At 41.3% G+C, this 18,712-nt stretch overlaps 1 protein-coding gene across 4 annotated transcripts in view; it reads right to left on the bottom strand.

The window, feature by feature from the left end:
• CACNA2D2 (calcium voltage-gated channel auxiliary subunit alpha2delta 2) overlaps positions 1–18,712 on the bottom strand; it is a 541,532-nt gene that overhangs the window by 395,286 nt on the left and 127,534 nt on the right. For all 4 annotated transcript variants that reach the window (XM_081850471.1, XM_081850470.1, XM_081850469.1 and 1 more), the window contains one exon: positions 14,813–14,929. In XM_081850471.1, the coding sequence (XP_081706597.1) occupies positions 14,813–14,929 (117 nt within the window). The remainder of the gene's footprint in view (positions 1–14,812; positions 14,930–18,712) is intronic.

The raw sequence follows: 18,712 nt of genomic DNA on the forward strand, positions 1-18,712 counted from the left end.
GAGTGAAAGGTTGGGGCTTGTAAAACTTAAGTCTCATTTTGAGGCAGGTCTGGGGAGAAATTCATTGGCATTTGTAGTTCAGTAGCCCCCCAAATCATGAAACGCAAGAGATTCGGAATTCATATTTCTAGCAGACAGCACAGTGAGATAAGGACAAGAGAGCAATGTGATCATCACCTTCATTTGGTTGAAAAGGTGCAGTCATTGGCAGAAGGAGGAGGGCTGGAAATAAGAGCCAGGAACAGGTAGAGGAGAGCTGGGAACAGAAGGGAGATTAGGTAGAAGGTATGGTTCGGGAGGCTGCGGCTGATTGATCTGGTCCAACGTAGGAATGAGGAACTCTGCTGCAGAGACAATTGGCTTCTGAGGAACACCCATGTTTATATTGCAAAGGACCAATAAGTGCAAAACACACAACATGGCGGGGAGGGTTAGCCCCCTCCAACATCACTGCTCCTTCAGTCCATTTTACATTTACCTCACACAGTGACTTCCTATTAAAAACACAAGTTTCGACATACAACCACAGATCTCCTGCAGCACATATTGATCAACTTTAAAATGGCATCTTATTGCTGATGCTACAGAGAGTCTGACCTTCTTGATCCACAGTGATTTAAAATGATTCACCAGAATCAGCACCCCAAAGCTTGAGATCCAAAGACACTGGCACCCCTGTTTAGATTTTGTTGGATTAAAAGTTTTGTTACATAAATACTGTATAATATACATGTCCACCTAAGAGCCTTTCTCACATCAGTTTAATCTACTTTATAGGCAGTATCTTCAATACAGGTTGGCAGATACACTCTTAGTAATTTTGCTCATGCATTTTGGAATTTACTAGGCTTTGCTGCCTCTCTGTTAAAATTATGCTTTTAATTACTGTATTTTTCCATGTGTAAGATGACATTTTCCTCTGAAAAATGTTAGTGATAAATTGGGGGTCATCGTCTTATACATGGGTTAATACAGTAAGTAAGTGAGGGCTGGAGCTGCGGTGGTAGCAGGGAATGCTTACTTGCTCTTCCTGGCTTAGGAAGAGTATGCTGTGAGTGCCAGTATGCGGTGAGTTACGGCACCAGTTCCGTCAGCCAGAGCAGGGGGATCGTCGAAAAACTGCTCAACAGCTCAGCAAACTTACAAGCTCAATAACTTTCTTAATTTTTAAATTTCTGAATTATGGGCTCCCAAAATTATGCACGGGGTCGTGTTATACACAGAAAATTATGGTATGTTTTTTTGTTAGGCACTCAAAGGTCTACAGACACAGGCAACCAGTAAATAAATAGAAAAAGTAGGTTATTATTGTGATATGTGACAGTCAGACAGGTTTTTCACTAATCCCTAGGAAGCAAAGTGTTTTGAACTAAGGGCTGTGGATTTACAGATGGTTTGTAGAGCAAGCTTAGGCAATTTAAATACTTTCTGCCGGCTAACAAGGATTGCTCTTTAAAGAACGGATCACAGAGTTTGGCACTAAACTTGCATTAAACTGATACAATCTCTTTAATGTTATCTGCAGCTTTTTATCACAATTGTATGTGCAATTTACATTCTTGTCGGCTCTGGGCTTTTTATTATTATTAAGATTTAAGAGATACCAAACTGAGATATTCCATACATTGTTCCAGCGTCACTCAAAAGATTTAATGGACATCAACTGCTAAAGGAAGAAAGAAAAGCTCTTCTGTGGGAATAGGGTAAATGCAATCATGTTTCAGGCTCATGTATTTTAGATTGCATCATATGCAAGAAAAAGTATGCTTACTGGTCATTAAATAGTATCTGTATTAAGATAAATGCATACTCAAATTGGTCTTCTTTGTCTGCCTAGCATAAGGCCCAGTGGCAGATAATGGGGATAGCAGATATGATGGGAAGTAGGCAATAATAAGTCGTCTTTCCCCCCAAGAATAATAGGACTTTTCTTGCTATTTCTCATTTTGTTGTATCTGCTGAGGTGCCAGAGGTTATGGTAAATATACAGGGCAGTATTCTACTAATGTGATCCATTTGTGCAGATACTTCCGCTTGCCTGATGGTACCTCACCCCCTTCTTGCCCCACCCCCTCCCCAAATCTGCTCCTGCCTAGGTGTGAGGATCCTTACAATTTCTCCTCCCTCAGAGATGTTCTACCTGATTTGAGCTCCCAGAGTTGAGAGCTCATGAATGTTGGTGATGACATTACATGCTGAGAACAGGGAGATAACTTGATCATCATTGTTTTTTAAACAGCTACAACTTAGCAACTCCATATCTTACAAAGGGCTCTTCATGCAACTGCATCAAGGAAGAACAGCAATTTCAATAAAGTGTATGAGCTTTTATAGTTAGAGCAATTAAAAAGATTTACCATAAATGAAAACAAGTTCCCTAGTTTAAACAAAAAACGGCTCTAATGTACCTTTCAACTAATTGAGACCTGTGGAACACAAAACTTCTATATGCAATTAAGCAACGATGGGTGATTGCAAATGTACTGCTTTTGCAATGGCTGTCAATGTGTATCAAAAGCAAGATTCAAGATCCGTTAGGAGCACAGGAATCTGCTGAACCACAGAGGTCACCTTGCAACAAATAAGGAAGCATGGGATGGATGGACAAATAGAGCAGAATAACTAAACTGGAACTCTGAGAGGAGGAAACCACAAAAGAAACATGGAAATAGCAAGAGCAGGTCAGAACCACTGTCTCCTCATTCATGAGCTCTTCCTAACAGGGCAGCCAACATATTATACTGGAGAAAGCATTAAAAAAAAAACCATAATAGGAAAGTACAGTGGTACCTCGGGTTACAGACGCTTCAGGTTACAGACGCTTCAGGTTGCAGACTCTGCTAACCCAGAAATAGTACCTTGGGTTAAGAACTTTGCTTCAGGATAGGAACAGAAATTGAGTGGTGGCGACGTGGTGGGAGGCCCCATTAGCTAAAGTGGTACCTCAGGTTAAGAACAGTTTCAAATTAAGAATGGACGTCCAGAACGAATTAAGTACCTGAGGTACCACTCGAGTAGTGAGAAGGTTTTCTGTTGTTAGTTGCTGGTATTAGCAATAGCTAGCTTGTTCATTTAGGGAAATTCAAGACAAAACAGAACAGCAACTATGGTCACAGTAATGTGTCATGCTAAACATTAGTTTGTGCTACATGCATGAGTCTGATAGAGGCACACACTCCACCTTTCCCTCTCTTCCCACTGTAAAACTGACATTTGCTTTCAGCTTCCTTGAATGTCAGCTTGTTATGTGGGACTGTGAGAAGAGTTTGGATTTGATATCCCGCTTTATCACTATCCTAAGGAGTCTCAAAGCGGCTAACATTCTCCTTTCCCTTCCTCCCCCACAACAAACACCCTGTGAGGTGAGTGGGGCTGAGAGACTTCAGAGAAGTGTGACTGGCCCAAGGTCACCCAGCAGCTGCATGTGGAGGAGCAGGGAATCGAACCCGGTTCACCAGATTACAAGTCTACTGCTCTTAACCACTACACCACACTGACTGTGGTTTTAACGAATTGTCAATTTCAAAACAAGCAAACCTTAAGCTATGGATTTTGAAGTTGGTTTCTTAAACTAATCAGAGTTTGTTATAAATTGTTGTTGTTTAGTCGTTTAGTAGTGTCCGACTCTTCGTGACCCCATGGACCAGAGCACGCCAGGCACTCCTGTCTTCTTGTTATAAATACCTGTCCTTGATTCAAATGACATGACAACCTGTCATAAACACTGACAAAGTCATTTTCCCAGCTGTTGGGGAAGAGGGGAAGGGAGAAAACAGGGCCGAATATCTCTTGGGCTCAGTCCAGCTCATGAACATTAGCATTGTCATGGTTTGGCACAAGAATGTGGAATCCCTGGTTTAGTATTATGTGTGAAGTGACTCAATATGTGCCTAGAATTACAGAATCACAGAATCTTAGAGTTGGAAGGGACCCATCTAGTCTCACCCCCTGCAATGCAGGAATCTCGGCTAACAGATGGCCATCCAAACTCTGCTTAAAAACCTCCAAGGAAGAAGAGTCCACCACCTCCAGAGGGAGTCTGTTCCTTTGCCAAATAGCTCTTACTTTCAGAAAGTTTTTCCAAATGTTTAGTTGAAATCTCCTTTCTTGTAGCTTGCAGCCATTGGTTTGAGTTCTACCTTCCTGAGCAGGAGAAAACAAGCTTGCTCCATCTTCCATGTGACAGTCCTTTAGATATTTGAAGATGGCTATCATATCTCCTCTCAGTCTCCTCTTTTCCAGGCTAAACATACCCAGCTCCCGCAACCATTCTTCATAAGGCTTGGTTTCTAGACCCTTGATCATCTTGGTTGCCCTCCTCTGCACACGTTCCAGCTTGTCAACATTCTTCTTAAATTGTGACACCCAAAACTGGGCACAGTATTCCAGGTGTGGTCTGACCAAGGCAGAATAGAGCTGTACTATTGCTTCCCTTGATCTGGGCACTATTCTTCTGTTGATGCAGCCTAGAAGAGCATTCCCTTTTTTGCTACTGCATCACACTGTTGACTCATGTTAAGCCTGGTGGCCAACCAAGACCCCTAAATCCTTTTCACCTGTACTGCTGGTAAGCCAAGTGCATCTGGTTCTTCTTGGCTAAGCGCAGGACTTTACATTTGTCCCTATTGAAATTCATTTTGTTAGATTGGGCCCAGTTCTCCAATCTGTTAAGACATTTTGAATTTTGATTCTGTCTTCTGCAACATCAGCTACCCCTCCCAGTTTCATGTCATCTGCAAATTTGATGCACATCCCTTCAATTCCTTCATTCAAGTTGTTTATAAAGACGTTGAACAACAATGGGCCCAGGACAGAACCCTCTGGGTTTAGTCAGTCAACCAGCTACAAATTGTTTAACAGTTACCTCGTTCAACTCACTTTTTACCAGCTTCCTCTTGAGAATATTGTGGGGGACTTTATCAAAGGCCTTACTTAAATCAAGATACACTATTTCCACAGCATTTCCCTGATCCACCAGGTTTGTAATTCCATCAAAAGAAGAACTCAGATTGGTCTGGCAAGACTTATTTCTGAGAAACTCATGCTGGGCTTTAGTAACCACAGCATCCTTTTCTAAATGCTTACAGACCAACTGTTGAATTATCTGTTATAGGACCTTCTCTGGTATTGATGTCAAGTTCATCAGTTGGTTGTTACCTGGGTCCTCCTTTCCCCTCTTTTTGAAGATGGGAATAATATTTGCCCACCTCCAGTCTGTCACCTACATTTAATTTGCTAAATTAGGCCTTTAATCCATATGGGGAAGCAGGATTTTGTTGATGAACACACACTCGATTCTACTCACTAGGAAAAGCAGTGAGCAGAGTATTTCCTTAATAGATAGTCCAGCTCCTAAACAGACTCCTAGGTCTAGAAAGAGACTGTTGAAAGATATATAGATACGGTGCACCGAGTTTAATGTTGCCCATAGCAAAACAGAACACACACACTCTAGATACTATATATTTACTTATTTATTCCCCAGCAACATCTTTCCTTACTGCATAGTATCTTAGGGCTCATAGTAAAATATATCTTTCAAATATTTATCAGGTGTCTCCTTCGGAGGGTAATGGCTTCAACTCTTCTCTCCAGGGCTGAAACTGAAATGCATCCTTAGTGACCTAGAAAACAGTAATCTAAGACTGTACAGAGAGGTAGAATTGCAGAAGTCCAGGCTCAGCAAGCATGTCAACCTCTTAAATACATGTTTACATGCATGTTTGGGGCCCATTAATAGTCTAAGAATCTTGCAGAGTCAGACATAAAAATCAGATATCCCAGACATGCCTTTCTCAACCTTGGGTCCCAGGATGTTGTTGGACTACAACTCCCCTCATCCCAGGCCACTGCTCCCGCTAGCTAGGGATGATGGGAGCTGTAGTCCAACAACATTAGGGGACCCAAGGTTGAGAAAGGCTGCTCTAGACTTTATATGCTTCTGCTTGGCACCAGAAGTTTCCTTCAAGTAGGAACAGTAGCAGCAAGGAGTCTAGTCCTGGTTGTTGCCTGCACCCAAAAGAAGCGCCAGCCTAGTTGAACTGCTTGCTGCTCGAACCTCCTTTTCCCAATGGAGATAGGGACAGCAATAGGAGCACATTGTGTGCACAGACTGGGAGAAGGACCAAACCAGCTGCTTAGCCCAGGCTTCCTCAACCTTGGCCCTCCAGATGTTTTGAGACTACAATTCCCATCATCCCTGACCACTGGTCCTGCTAGCTAGGGATCATGGGAGTTGTAGGCCAAAAACATCTGGAGGGCCGAGGTTGAGGAAGCCTGGCTTAGCCTGATAGTTCTGCAAGATTCCCTGATACCTGTGCATTTGCTCTCCATCCTGAAGCAATGGAGGATCCTGTTGCATAGGAAGTGGGGCACAGAAGAGAGCCTGGGAACTGTGCGGGCTGGTCCATTTGGGCAAATGGGGCACTGACCCAGAAAAAAGGGCCCTAACAGTGTAAGAAGAAGAACTGAGATCCAAGGGACGGATAGTATAGAACTTTTTTAGCAGTTTACCTTTCTGGATTACTGTGCAAAAATGTGCAATTACTATGAAACTGTTGTGGAGGATCTGAACTCCTATCTCCCTCTTTGCCCAGACATCCAGAGCAGCAGTTGCAAGGCACCTATATTTATGACTGCTGGAGAAATGAAATTTCCCATCCACCTAGCATTTTGAATCACCAAGGAAGGAAGGAAGGAGTGTGGCTGGGAAGCAGTTGCTGAAAAGTAATCTATTTTCCGAGGTCTTTCCAAGGCACTAAACAACAAGATGTTTTCTTTTAAGCTCATTTTGCCATTGACCTAATGGATGCCATTCTATTCTAAATTGTAATTTTATTTTACTTCTCTTTTGTTGTACACCGTCTTCTTTTTGTGTATGAAGGAATAAATTTAAATGTAATGGGCTGGATTTGACTAACTCATTCTGCTGATAGAAGCCAGTGCAAGGACTTCTGCTAGTGCAGCAAACTTTCGTCCTTCCCTCCCTCTTGTGTGACCCCCACACCTTCCCCCAATCCACTCTGAATGATTGGGAGAACCCCCTGAATATCATACAGGGGAGGAGGGTGAGTATCATTCCATGGGAAAAGCCGAAGAATTTGCTCTGACAGAACACTCTCCGTAGCACTATGTTGAATTCCACACAATAATTTAATTACTAATTGTTAACAAAATAAATAAATATAACACACATATACACATGGGTAGGTAGCCGTATTGGTCTGCCATAGTCGAAACAAAAAAATTTTTTTTCTTCCAGTAGCACCTTAGAGACCAACTAAGTTTGTTATTGGTATGAGCTTTCGTGTGCATGCATACTTCTTCAGATACAAAAGCTCATACCAATAGCAAACTTAGTTGGTCTCTAAGGTGCTACTGGAAGAATTTTTTTATATTTTGTTACACATATACACACACACTGCAGGAATCATGCCCAAACCCCAAGCATGTTGATAAACCCTCACAAAGCATGAAGCAGCTTACAACATTCCAAAAGCATAGTGGGCTGGGCTTTTGCCAAGCCTGCCCTGAAAAAGAAAGGAAAATACACATGCTAATCTGTATGAAAGTGCATGAAACCCTAAATCACTTTAGTATTATTAGAGGACTGGTTACACTGTTCAGTGAAAGGGCCCAATGCAGTTTTGATAGACTTGTTACAAACATCTGATTGCCCCTGATTAGATTAGACAATAAACTCCTGTCTTGGTGTTTGCATTGTTCAACTCCCACTCTGCAGTCTGTAAATTAGAATTCCAGACCTCAGAGATTGGATTCAAATTGGATTACTGGATCTGGTCCAGGTTGGGAAGGGTGGGGGAAAAACAATTTGGAGAAAACAGAGGGAAGTATGCAGCCACACACACTTGAACACATACGCTAACAAAATAAACACACAGACAGAGACAACAAGCCAGGATTTGATTAGGAGTAAATTAAAAATATAATTAAAACAAAAAACCCCAACCAACCAGCAATTAAAGAAGAAGTGGGAAAAGGGATGAATTGTCACTATTAATTAACAAAACAAGGAGATTATACCTTTAAATGTTGTTTTTCTCCAATTTAGGCTGTGTGGGTTTTTAAGACAAGTGCTCAACAGAAGAGACTAATTTCCATTTCTATTGTTGGGTAGGCTTATGTGCTTCCAGAGACTGCATCTGTGTATTGTGTCAATAGAACCTCTGCCTCCTAAGTTTCAGGAGAAATGTGATGAGAAGACAAACTTTTTTTGCTACTCCATCTGAATCTTATACATGGTCTAAATTCTATGGTGTAATTCTGAAAGCTAGAGTTTTCGCCTAAGCCTGCCACTGGCCTCCTATGTAATTTTGAAAAAAAGTCACTTCCAGTGCTTCCAGTTATCTGTACTGTATTTGTGTTTGACCTATTTGGCTGTACTTTGCTGCCTCTCACATTCTATATGATGTACAAAACCAGTTGGTCCTCAAGTGTGGAGCAACTGAAAAAGAAAACATATTTGTTTTATCCATAACCTGAATTTTAGTTCAAGGCAGTGAACGTGGTTCACACCTTTAATTTGCAAAACAGTTCTGTGAGGCAGAGCTCAGAATGACTGGCCCAAAGTCACCTAATCAACTTCATGGATGAGTGAGGATTTGAATCTGGGTCTTCCCAGTCCTAGCCGGACACGCTAACCACTGCACAGGCTCTTGTAGATTATTTCTTCTTCTTGTACAGCTACTCTATGTAGCTTAAAAGGTCAAATGCACAGTGCAAAGAACCTAGGTTGGGTTCATTTTGAGCTTTGGGGGGAGTAGCTTAGAGCCCCTCTACTGCACAGCCTCTCTATCTTACTCCTCCAGAATATAAGCAAAACAAAACCTCAGCAAATTACATTTGAAAAGTACAACACCAAGCTACCCACACCAGCTTGGAGCAGGCTTTCACCCCCAATTCAGCAGCACAACCATCTCTGTAATAAGCCAGCCTATTCTTAGCTGCTAACCATGATAGGGCCACAAGGCACTCTAAAGAGCAAGACAAGTCCTATTCTGTGACACGTCAGTTTTTTCATGGCATTAAAAACAATTTCCTGTCAGAGAGTTGAAGGACTGAGAAAGACGTCACTTAATACATGTAAGGAAAATAATACAGTTATAAGTGCTGTTAAAAGGATGCACCTGCCCACACTAAATGCACAAGATAAGCAACAGTTGAGCTTGAGATTGATAACTTCCAACTGAACTAAAACAGACTGAAGAGACAGCAGATTTCTGCTGCTGGAGAAATTTGGTTTGGGGAAAAAATAAGAAACTGAAATAAAGCAAAACTAAAAGATCCATCCCTAACTACATCAGGTAGGAAGGTTGGATGTGGCGGTGATTCCAGGGTCCCCCTCTTAAAGGGGTCATATATATGGGTGTCACTGGCCATACACTGAAAGGTCGTCAGTGAACTACCTGCATGCAGGGATCTGGACTTGGCTGTCTGCTACACTTACGTCTCGCAGAGCACCCCCATATCTCATTTACCCTGATGAGCCCCAGTTCCCCCTGGCTGGGGGGGCTGGGAGGGATACATGCCCAAGGCCTAAGCCAAGGTCTTCCTACATTCAGAAGTTTAATAAAGTTGTGGCCTAATTTTAATTCCATATAACATTGTCAGAGTCTTTATTCCTTCCTTATGATCCCTGGGGGCTGGGGCTGTCACCACTTGGTCACGCAAAACAAAACTAACAGATCCATTCCTAACTACACCAGGTAGGAAGGTTGGATATCTAGCCTTGTTCTTGAAATTTCATTTTTCTATGCGAAGGGTTCTTTGCATGCAGCTCTCTGCACCCAGTCTGTGTATAGTCCAAAAACAAAAATAAAAAACTGCACTACTTGATACTAATGACTGCATAAACTGGCCAAGCTTTGAGCATTTGGTGTTGGCAGACTAGAAACACAGAAATAAGCACAGGTTCAAGACATATCACCCTCCCTTCTCCACCTTACGAACACACATACTCATAAACTCCAATCCTCCCTCCAACAGAAGGTAAAGGTATAGATGCTTTTTATTGTTCGCACTCATCCTTCTCCATACCATAATCTAGATAACTACTGCCAACACAATGCTGAGGCACAGCATGATTAAGTAAGCTATTCAGAGTCACAGTCAATGTAAATATGAGGTAAAAACAAGTTTCCTCCTAAAACTGCACTCCAAATATAACCTCACACATTTTCTGCATTTTAAAAACAAAGCAAGGATGCTTTTAGACAACACATTTACCTCTTGCTGAAGTGTGAAATTGCATCTCAGAGTGCTCCAGTTACAACATCCATTTTGATGGGGTAACAATTCATGCACTTTAATTTGGTTGTTTTTGCCACAAAGAGAATCCTGAGCTGACCACATAAGAACTCCTGGACTGAACAATGTCCCAAACATTCTTCAACTGCACCCAAAGCATACAGGAAGCAGAAACAGACTACCAATTTTGATGATTTCAGAACTTTCTCATGATTGGTCAGTACAGGCACAAGGATTACTAACTGGTCGCTTAAGATTCTTCTCCCATTTCTTTCTGGGATATCACATTTTCCTAGATATTTTGTTATTGGGAAAATGTGAGAGTCAGACTTCACCTTCTCTTGAACCACAGTGCAAGAGGGAAAGAGAATCCAAATTCAGAGCTGAGCTCCAACGACTTGTACCAGAGGTTCTGCTATCAAAGAGATAAAGCCAGAGTGACTCTGCTCAGCTGCCAAACTGGATTAAGGACAGAGCGGGAATCTTGAAGAGAGCACAAAACACCTTGGGGCCTTTTTGTTATTGCCCCTCTCTGCAGTCCCAAATTCCTCTATCTCATATTACTGGACAAGATGAAGCCGGTGATAAAAACATCAACTTAGACAGCAGTCTTTATTCAGGTCACAGAACAGAAATTGTACACTTCAAGGCATAACCTCCAGTAAACTATGGAATATGCAGAATTCATAAGGCAAAGTAAATTGTCTGCGGCCCAACACATTACGTGAAAAATTAATAAGCATCAGCTGTCAAACAAGACATGGGGGAAGGGGGAGAGAATTATATTCAAATCAGCACATATTTAATTCAGAACTTCAAATGCCCATCCCACATTCTTCTGCACAACTTTTACGCAACACATTGAATGCACTGGAGTAAGTCCTATAGGAATCAGGGGCTTACTTGTAAGTAGACATTGCACTGTTACACCAGCATTTTCAGGTATAACTAGAAGCAATCTACCCTTTGGAGAGGGAAAGATAGCAAATATTAATAAAATTCTAAGAATGCAGCTTATGTATACTATACTATACTATACTATACTATACTATACTATACTATACTATACTATACTATACTATACTATGCTATGCTAATATTATGCATTGGATGAGGTGAAACAGACGGATGTCCCAAGACCTTTGCCAAAACTACTTGCCCTGCATTCACTCCTGCTCATCATCCCAACTTGACTCAATGAATATAACTTTATTTTTTTAATTACCACTTTCATGAGTCATGGATATAATAAGCAGAATGAGTGAGGTCAAGATATATTCTCACTTGGGAGGGAGACAGTGCCATAGAAACAAGACCCTGATCCTTGCTATTTATAAATCTAAGAAAAACCCAATCAGTTGCATTCCTTAGCAACTTGCTGTGCTGCTGTGTTGGAAGTAAAGTATGGCTATAACAACTAGGGGTGTGCATTTAGTTGAAATGAATTCTGAGCCAAGTTGGGCAGATTCAAAGAGTCTTGGGACTCTCGCAAGGTGAAGCAGGTTTTTGTCTTGACGTATTCCTAACTGAACTGGGATGTTCTCAAAGCCTTGGGGCCATTTTGGAAGATAAGCTTTGCAAACTACATACTGTATTTTTTGCTTTATAAGACTCACTTTTCCCCTCCTAAAAAGTAAGGGGAAATGTGTGTGCATCTTATGGAGCGAATGCAGGCTGCGCAGCTATCCCAGAAGCCAAAACAGCAAGAGGAATTGTTGCTTTCACAGTGCAGCGATCCCTCTTGCTGTTCTGGCTTCTGAGATTCAGAATATTTTTTTCCCTTGTTTTCCTCCTCCAAAAACTAGGTGCGTCTTGTGGTCTGGTGCATCTTATAGAGCAAAAAATACGATAGTTCAATCACATATATACAGTGGTACCTCGGGTTACAGATGCTTCAGGTTACACTTTGCTTCAGGATGAGAACAGAAATCGTGTTTCGGTGGCGTGGCAGCAGCGGGAGGCCCCATTAGCTAAAGTGGTGCTTCAGGTTAAGAACAGTTTCAGGTTAAGAACGGACCTCCGGAACAAATTAAGTACTTAACCCAAGGTAACCCTGTAGTGCCCAATTCTAAAGGAGGACAGGATTTCTGTACTGTTAATAGTTGTGTAGAAGAGAGAATTTTGGCTGGTACAGCTTTCTCCACATGCTGCATGACAAGCTACCTTCACTAAAATTTCTGCTTCTATAGCAGTTAAAGATGCACAAGCCTGTTTGCTCTTCACACGTGATAAGCCTGGCCTAGAAATCAGAAGCTAGAGTAAATTCCAGCTTCCCCAAAGTATCTCCTGACCCCCCTAAGTTCTAGGGGCAAGAGAATCATTGTAGAAATAATGGTGATCCGTCATGGATGCTTTAGTTGAGATCCCTGCATTGCAGGGCACTTGGGGTCCCTTCCAATTCTACAGTTCTGTGATTCTATGAATGGTAGCTATTGCATCAGAAGTTCCTAGCAGTCTTTGGGTGGATCGGAAGGTGGGAGGAGGAGAGATATTTGACCATTCTCTGTCTTCTCCTCACACTAGTTGCTGGCAAAGGCTTTCCTAGTGCCATGCTTGGTAACTGGAAATTTAATATTTTTCTTTCTCTGCAGTGGGACAGTGTTGCATGGAAACTTACCAGGGCAAAATCCATTTGACACATGTCAATGTTGCAACATGGGCCATTTTGGCTTGGAGAATGCTGTCACTACTGTGTCTTGCATGGTGCCAGGCATACCGTTGACACTAAATGTTAGTAGCAGCTGTAGTAATTATTAGGAACACATGATGTATTTGTCTCCTTTCAAACATCCATGTGAACTAAAAACTAAGTACAATCTGCTCAGCGTAGGTATAAAGAATAGAAGAGGTGACAGGAATACAAGGCTTAAGTCTACTGGTATCAATATCAGTAGTCACCGTCATTAATCCTTACACTTTCTGGTCAGTGGAACTTCTCTTTAGACTGGAAAGAGAAGCTGCTGAATTACAACTTATCACCAAACTTAAAACCATGGAGAAACCTGGTCTGAACAAAGACCTTGGATTCTTATCTCATTATACATGACAAAGCCATTTTTCACCTTTTCACCGCTTGCTTTTTCCTGTAAGACCTATTGCAGTCGTTAAGAGTCGTCAACAGGCTCATCACAGCTATCTGCCAATCACCCATTCCCACCACCCTTCTGAGTAATACCCCTCCCCACCTTCTCACTATATAGAAGGGTCTGGAAACTTCTGTTTCAGTGTATCTGAAGAAGTGTGCATGCACACGAAAGCTCATACCAAGAACTGACTTAGTTGGTCTTTAAGGTGCTACTGGAAGGAATTTGTTTTGTTTTGACTATGGCAGACCAACACGGCTACCTATCTGTAACTGTCTGGTCAGTTAAGCTTTGCCTACCTTGGCTAACTCATACTAATCAACTCAGCTGCTGTGCACAGAATACAGGCTGCGATTAAGGCTGACCACACTTTTGCATAATTGCACCTTAATATGTAGGTACTTTATCTTACTGCTGCTGCTTTTGAGGATCTGGCTGATCTGTTTTGGCAGTACTGATTGTTTTTTCCCCGCCTACAAACTTTTGCTGCTGAGGCTTCACAGTTTTTGATTTCATGGCCTATTGAAATTTGCTGTTTTGCTATCACCATTGAAACATTTATTTAAAAAGTAAACTGATATTTTGATATGTACTGTTTTATGCTTGCTGTTCTATTTTCTGAATTGCTTTGGGTAATTCCATGAATTTTGTGGGAAAGCAGCATGGAAGTTGTAATAATAATGATGATAACAAACCACCTTTATGATACTTATAAGTTGAAAACTATATATGCAGAAGTTTCAGTTAGAGGAAATGAAACAGATAATGCATAGGACCACATAAATATAAAAGCCCTTTGCTAAACCCAAAAGTCCTCAATGTGATGATTTCTAATCAGAAAAAGTTAAGTAGAAATGCCAGATACCTGCCCATCATCACATAAAGGGTCAGCTTCACCTATCAATATAGCTTAATCTTGCTTGCTTGCTTCAGCAGTAATATAACATTTATTCCTTCATTTACAGTGGAAAGTTAGACTGAAAATGTACCCCAAACCCCAAGATGAGAATGAACTGTACATCTTATCAAAGGACTCAGAATACTTTCTGCCCCTCACCCCCATGAGTTGTTTGCATGTGAGCACAATGGGTTACAGCTCCCAAAGGTCACTTCTTTGAATAACTCTGGGTAGGCAGGAAACTAAGATTCAGACATGTCAGGGAAGAGCGTTTCATTAGTCATGTTAAAAATGATCTCTAATTGCAACCCCTTGCATGACAGAGATACCAAGAACAAAAAAGGCATTTGGGCTGAATAGCAGTTATCCTTGGAACTTCATAAAATTCCCCAACTCTGTGGCTCACATTGATTCAAACATTGTTTGAATCATTCTGAATAAAGGATTCATCAGCTAGAGACTATGCAAATATTGGAATGTTGTCATACATACCAGTTCCATATTGCTCACTCCTTCTTCTACCAGACACACCAATCAAGGCTAATGCTCCAAGATTTGACCTTACCTTCAATGCCTGGACTTTCTTGGCCAACAGACTCTCAATGTCCTCTGCCACCTTTTCCACTATTTTCTCTGGGACATTCTCTCTTACATCAAACAGGCTCTTTTTTTCATCGTAGATCTGTTTAAAGATATTAAGATGGGGAGGGGAGAAGAAAAATGGATATTCTGAGAAACAGCTATATACACACATAAGCACCAGCTTTAAGAAAATGTATTTTAGGAACTATAGACTATGAAGTGTTCATACAAATAGCAATCATATGCCCAAGTCCTCTAAGTACTGTTAGAAATGTCATGCCTTTGCATGGATTAAGAGAGAGAGAAAGACAGACAGACGGACAGACAAAAATCCACCATATCCCTGTCCCAGAAACAAGGCAAAAAAAGTAAAGAAATGAATGGCTGTCAGATTTTCAGACCACTACGGTGGGAGCCATCATGAATTACTGTGGGAGAGAAGACAAATGAAATGATATTTGGCATCCCAATGCTAAGGCAGCCTTAAATAACCAACCAACCGGCAGGGGGTGGGGTGGGTAGCACTGAAGGTGGAAAGGAGACTAGTAATAATTCTCTGAAGCAGGAGGTAGTCCCTGAATGCCCAGTTCAGCTTGCTAACCTCCGTGAGATTTCCCACTCCCCCCCCTTTTCTAAATATCCTTTCACTGTCACAGACTGAGCACACCACACAGTCAGAAGCCTTTGAAACAGAGTTTCTCATTTTCTTGGGATAGTCAGATTGCCCCCAAGCCTCAATCAGAAAAGCACTTCATGAAATGCCACGCATAGTGCCCTCATCCCTCCCACTGTGCATATAATTTAGTGAGGATGGAGACTAGCAGCAGATGGTACATGGCTGAAGGTGGTAGGAAGAGTAAGCAGAGCTTAAAACAGATGGAAACAGGTTGGTATGATAAAAGGCCTGTAAGAAGGGAAGGAAATATTCAGGTAAATAAATACAAAACAGTGCAACATTATCTGTATGGATAGATAGATGATAGATAGATAGATAGATAGATAGATAGATAGATAGATAGATTACATAGAACACAAGAACTGTCTTACCCCTTGGGTTATATTTGATGGTGACGTGAAATATGTTTGGATCAAATTCAGCAATGGGGATAGATTGGCATTTTGCACCAGAGCAACCAACTAATTCAACAACCTAATGGACTCCTCTCACAGTGTTATCACTAAGCTTCAGAATTAAAGCTTCTCTTCACCAACATCCACACTACATACCACTTATACAAATGGTGTAAATAGTGGCCAACAGAAAGGTTGGGAAATAATAGAATCAATATATGGTGTGACAGCAGGATTGTCCTCACTTTTAGACCCAGTTCACTGTGATGCCTTGGCCATAGCAAGTGAAACAAATGTGTGCAGGAGTTCAGTGTGAATAAAGTAAACCTGATAACTTACAATCTTTACCTGGCAAAATGTGTGTGTGTGTGTTTAGGATAAAATGTGTAGCCAATACACACATGCATCACTGATACATTACATTCAATCTGTAGAGGTCAGCTTGCCTAGGGGCAATCAGGCAGAGACAAACCAGGTGAGCGCAATCCCATTTCACAACTGTGCATCTATTTTACAGAGTGTGCTCAGCATGTGAATAGGGCTACTGCTATCAGAATAAAGGAAAGCTTTGAGAATCAATTACAGAAATAGATTTTTGAAGTTTGCAATCCAAGCGGCTTCTGAAGGGCTACGAACACCCAACATGGCAATGTTTTGTTTTTTCAGATGTTGTTTATCGCTAGTTGCCCCTTCCATACAGTTCTTGAAACTGCCTTTGACCTGCTGTGTGAAATGGCTGCTCAGCAAACAGCAAGCTCCATCCTGATAATGTAAAGGCAGCTGGAAGTGAATTGATGTGTCTGAATAACAAACCTTAGTCCTTCTGCATGCCAGACGTGTGTGTGTATGCGTGCATGCATGCAAGGTGGGGGAATACTTTGCAGAAGCTGTTAAACAACAGAACTGAACATAACTGATTCTCATAATCTCTCTTACTTCCTTTCCCTTCCCATGCCCTATTATTCCTTGGGTAAACAACAGCATAACAAAATAATGTGTTTTGAAGGCACAGTGGCTCCAGCTGAGCAGTAGCAATTAGGGAAGCAAAAGAAATGGAGCAATCTTCAAGGAGAAAGCTTCAGATGCAGAGGGCATCCTGACATCAGTATTTTCCTATTATGAAATGGCAAATCTGCTCCCATTGGTTGTAGCTAGCCTTGCCCATGAAAAATGATGAGGGTGTGTTGTGCTTTTATGACATTGTGCCCTAATGCTGTCTGTCTTAAATGGTGAGGTAAGTCTATTAATTCAGTAGGGTTTACTGGAACATTTCAGTAAGGTGACAGTAACCAAATATTGTATGCATTTTTTATAGAGGGCACGTTGAACTATTATAATAACATAGTGGAGTGTGCTCATTACTGCAGAACAGATTGCTCTTGTTAAACAGCCAGCAGTATGGATGCTCATACAGAGAAAATGACGCTTATGTTGCCAGTGACTATTATCACTGAGCTTATCCTTAATCCTTGTCCTTAGTATTACATGCCCCTCTAACTACTGAAAAGTGGAACTGGTAGATATTGTATACTTGGGACTTCCAATAAGCTTTTGACAAAGTCCCTCACCATTGACTCCCAAGTAAACTTAGCAGCCAAGGGATAAGACCAAGGGTCTTGTAATGGACAGACAACTGGTTAAAGAGCATGAAGCAGAAAGTAGGAATAAATGGACAGTTCTCTCAATGGAGGAGTATTAGAGGTACCAAGAAGGCCAGTTCAACTGGAACTCTCCACAAACCCCAAGACCATGTGTTTATTTTTGTTTCACTCTAAGCAAGGAGCGTGGTGTTAGAGAAAGTAATTGGAGGAAGCCAAAGCCAAGTATAAGTGATGCTTAAGCCCAGTATCATTTATTTAGAAGTTCCTGCTGTAGTTAGGAATTTTCCTACAGTAACCGATATGCATAATGAATCATGTATATGCATGCGTAATTAACCCCCCCCAAACCAGTGACATATCTAATGCAGGTAAGGCCACTAACCTGGCTATTAATTATGCCTTGTGATCAATGGATTTCCTCCAGAAAGCACAACTCACTCTAATTAAAATATGTACCCTTGTTTGCATGTCTTGAGAATTTCAAGCTTGACCTCTGCAGCGGACACAATATCCCTTAAAGCAGTATTCTTTGACCTTGTGTCCCCAAATGTTGTTGAACTACAACTCCTACTACCCTCATCCAGGCTGGCTCAGGGATGATGGGAGTTGTAGTCCAACAACGTCATCTTGGAAGCATGGTTTTAAATAAGCCATTTTGGCATTAGGTTTTACTGTAACAATGCTTGCACCATAATGGTTGCTAACATGCATAGTAGTATGGAAATACTATATCTTCTGAAAGCCTGGGTGAGATTTTTTTTAAAAATTAAATATCACATCATGAAACAATGGGCTTTGTCAAGATTGCCTCAGTATGTAATCTTAGCCCATTGTAGCCTCAGTTACAACATAACAAAACTATGCTGCCAACGTTGTATGCTTCCAACTGTTCTAAAAAAAAAAAAAAATCTCTGCATGACAGAAATTATCTTCCTTACAGACACTGGAGACCTCTGCCAGAACAGGCAGTGATGCCCATTAGCCTACATGTCTTTAGAATAATCAGACAAGTTAATAAATGATCAGTCTATCAACAGCTATTAGCCAAATGGATAGCTAAATGGATCCTCCATATTCAGAAGTACTGTATCTGGTTACCAGATGCTGAGAGCCAACTATCAGGGAAGGCCATCAACCCCTTGCCCTGGTATATCAGCTGCTAGACACACTATTAAAAATAGATCACTATTGGAAACTGATCACTGCTGGAA

This window comes from Podarcis erhardii, assembly GCF_964252035.2.
Source record: "Podarcis erhardii genome assembly, chromosome: 2".
NCBI classification, from domain to species: Eukaryota; Metazoa; Chordata; class Lepidosauria; order Squamata; family Lacertidae; genus Podarcis; species Podarcis erhardii.